Source organism: Gekko japonicus, unplaced genomic scaffold (genome assembly GCF_001447785.1).
Source record: "Gekko japonicus isolate JY-2015 unplaced genomic scaffold, Gekko_japonicus_V1.1 scaffold1395, whole genome shotgun sequence".
Taxonomy (NCBI): Eukaryota; Metazoa; Chordata; class Lepidosauria; order Squamata; family Gekkonidae; genus Gekko; species Gekko japonicus.
The window spans coordinates 95,663-98,365 of record NW_015161440.1 but is presented as its reverse complement, the minus strand read 5'-3'; the positions used below and the strand labels follow the sequence as shown (position 1 = coordinate 98,365).

Genomic DNA, 2,703 nt, shown 5'->3' with positions numbered 1-2,703 from the left:
GGGGGGCGGCGGCGGCAAAGGGAACGCGGCTACGGCGGGCTAAGGGGGAGGGATAAAAATAGGATGCCATCCTCCAGGTGGGACCTGGAGATCCCCTGGAATCACAGCTCATCTCCAGACGACAGAGATCCGTCCCCCTGGAGAAAATGGAGGCTTTGGAGGGTGGGTCTCTTTGGCCTCGTACCCCACTGAGGTCCCTGCCCTCCCCAGGATCCACCCCCAAATCTCCAGGAGTTTCCCACCTGGAGATGGCAACATGACCACCCCCACCCTCTGATAGGATCTGGCAACCCTATATAAAATCTCCTTTTCCTGCTTCCATCCTCTACGAGGTATAACAACATTTCCAGGAGTTATTGCCACCAGATCGGCTCAGGCTGCCATGATGTTTGGTGTAGTGGTTAAGTGTGTTGTTTTAAATTCTGAACCTTTGTAAAACTCTTTGGATTCTTTCATTGTTCCACGCTGCCCCGAGGCCTGTTTTGCAGGGGAGGGCGGCCTAAAATTTGAACTTAATAAATAGATCGTGAAATAGTAAATAAATAAAACATGGCAGGGGTGTGTGTGCTTGGGGCAGAGGCCTTCATATATTGCAGGAGGAGGTGGACAAGGCCAGGGGGAGGTCAAATCGGGAATTGGCCTGAATCTTGAACCCAGAACCCAGTGATCGGGTAGGCCCCTTAGTGGAGGTGACGTACAGGCTTCAATTTACCTTTTTAACAAAATTCTGCTTCTTCAGACCCTTACTACAGCAATAGTTTTGGATGTGTGTGTAATCTTCCTTTTTTTCCTTAAAAAAAAATTCCTTCTGGTTCCCCCCCCCCCTCCAGTGGAAATATTTCTGGTGTTTCCCCCTCCTAATCTGCGCTCACCTCCCCCCTCCGAAATTCCCCAGGAATGCAAGAACGGAGTTCTTCTGGGCAGCTTTCCCTGGAGGTCCCACGTTTTCTCGGAAGGCTGTGGAGCGGCTCCCACGGACCGCCTGGCTCCTGTTCTAAATCTGGGCATTCCTCAGCCATTCAGAGAAACTCTGGTCTGCCTCTGGAGCTGGGTTCTTGGCTTTTATGGAAATGTTTGGAGAGGCGGTCTGTGCGGGGAGAGGTGGGGTGGGTGGCAGTGTTGCCTCTAAGCTGAGTGAGTGTGATTTAGCTTGCCGTTTTTTAGCCTCCGGCTCACACATTGTTTTTCTTAGCTCAGGAAGGAGGGCTCCAGAGGAAACTATGCAGCAGCCAAATCGCCGGCTCTCGACTTTAATGCCAGTCGCTCACAAAGTAGAATTTTTGCTCACAAGACTCCAGAGCTTAGAGGGAGCGTTGGTGGGTGGGTGTGATTCTTTCAGGAGGCCCGTCTCGTGCATACAAATGCTGCATTTCCCCTGTCACTGGAGAGCATCCTGCTTCTCAACGCTCCGTCTCCCATAAAAAAGAACTCGTTGCATGCACTGAAACTAGCGTGTCGTCATGTGGGCCCGATGTTAGCATAAGCCCCTTTCCAGTTCATGGTGCTTTGAATTCAAATGGGTTGGTTTTGGGGCTATGGAGAGCCAGGATGCTGGAGTGGATAGAGTGGTGGACTTAAGACCCTGGGTGGCCTGAGTTTGAATCCCACACTTCTGCCATGGAAGCTCACTGGTTGACCACGAGCCCATCACAGACTCTCAGCTTGGCTGTTGTGAGAAAACAGAGGAGAGAAAGACGAAGATATTGGTTTGATGCCCCACCCTTCACTACCCAAAGGAGTCTCAGAGCGGCCTACAATCTCCTTTCCCTTCCCCTCCCCACAACAGACACCCCGTGAGGTAGGTGGGGCTGCGAGAGCTCTCCCGACGACTGCCCTTGAGAGAACACAGCTCCGAGAGAACTTGTCACTGACCCAAGGTCACCCAGCAGCTGCACGGGGAGGAGTGGGGAATCAAACCCAGTTCTCCCAGATTAGAGTCCGCCGCTGTTAACCACGACACCGAACTGGAGGGCAGAACGATGCGCTTTGAGTCGCAGCTTTGGGGAGGGAATAAACGCTGGTGCGTGCAGCTGCCCCAAGGCATCCCCCGGCCGTCCTTCTCTCCCGCCGATGCTCCAGCTCTGCCCTCCGTCCCTCTGTAGGTTCTCTGCCCTGCACCATGCCGCCCTCAACGGCAACACGGAACTCATCTCGCTGCTGCTGGAGGCCCAGGCGGCCGTGGACATCAAGGACAACAAAGGCAAGCCGGGAGAGGGGAGGGCGGGGGGGGACATCTGTGACCCACGGCGGGGTCTCTCCCCGGCCCACAGGCAGAAAAGGGTTTTCGGGGTGGCGCTGAGCACGGTCTTCCTCCGGCAGGGATGCGCCCGTTGCACTACGCGGCCTGGCAGGGGAAGAAGGAGCCGATGAAGCTGGTGCTCAAGGCGGGCTCCTCCGTCAACATCCAGTCGGACGAGGGGCAGATCCCCCTGCACCTGGCAGCACAGCACGGGCACTACGATGTGGTAAGGGGCAGAGGGTCTGTGTGTGTGTGTGTCCGTGTGTGTGTGGCTGCTCGGAGAGGGGCTCTGGAGCCCTCCGGGGGCAGGGGTAGACCAGGGAGGGTCCATCTAGTCCAGCTCCCATCTCACACAGGGGCCAACCAGCTCCTCTGGAGGGCCAACAACAGGGCACGGAGGCCGAGGCCTTCCCCTGAGAAGAACCTCAGAAGAGCCCTGCTGGATCAGACCAGGGAGGGTCCAT

General features: G+C 55.9%; 1 protein-coding gene across 1 annotated transcript in view; it reads left to right on the top strand.

The window, feature by feature from the left end:
• The window catches only part of CASKIN1 (CASK interacting protein 1), a 47,892-nt gene that overhangs the window by 3,365 nt on the left and 41,824 nt on the right, over positions 1 to 2,703 (top strand). Inside the window, exons 2-3 of the mRNA XM_015429026.1 lie at positions 2,103 to 2,200; positions 2,320 to 2,465. Coding sequence (XP_015284512.1) covers positions 2,322 to 2,465 — 144 coding nt within the window. The 5' untranslated portion in view covers positions 2,103 to 2,200; positions 2,320 to 2,321. The remainder of the gene's footprint in view (positions 1 to 2,102; positions 2,201 to 2,319; positions 2,466 to 2,703) is intronic.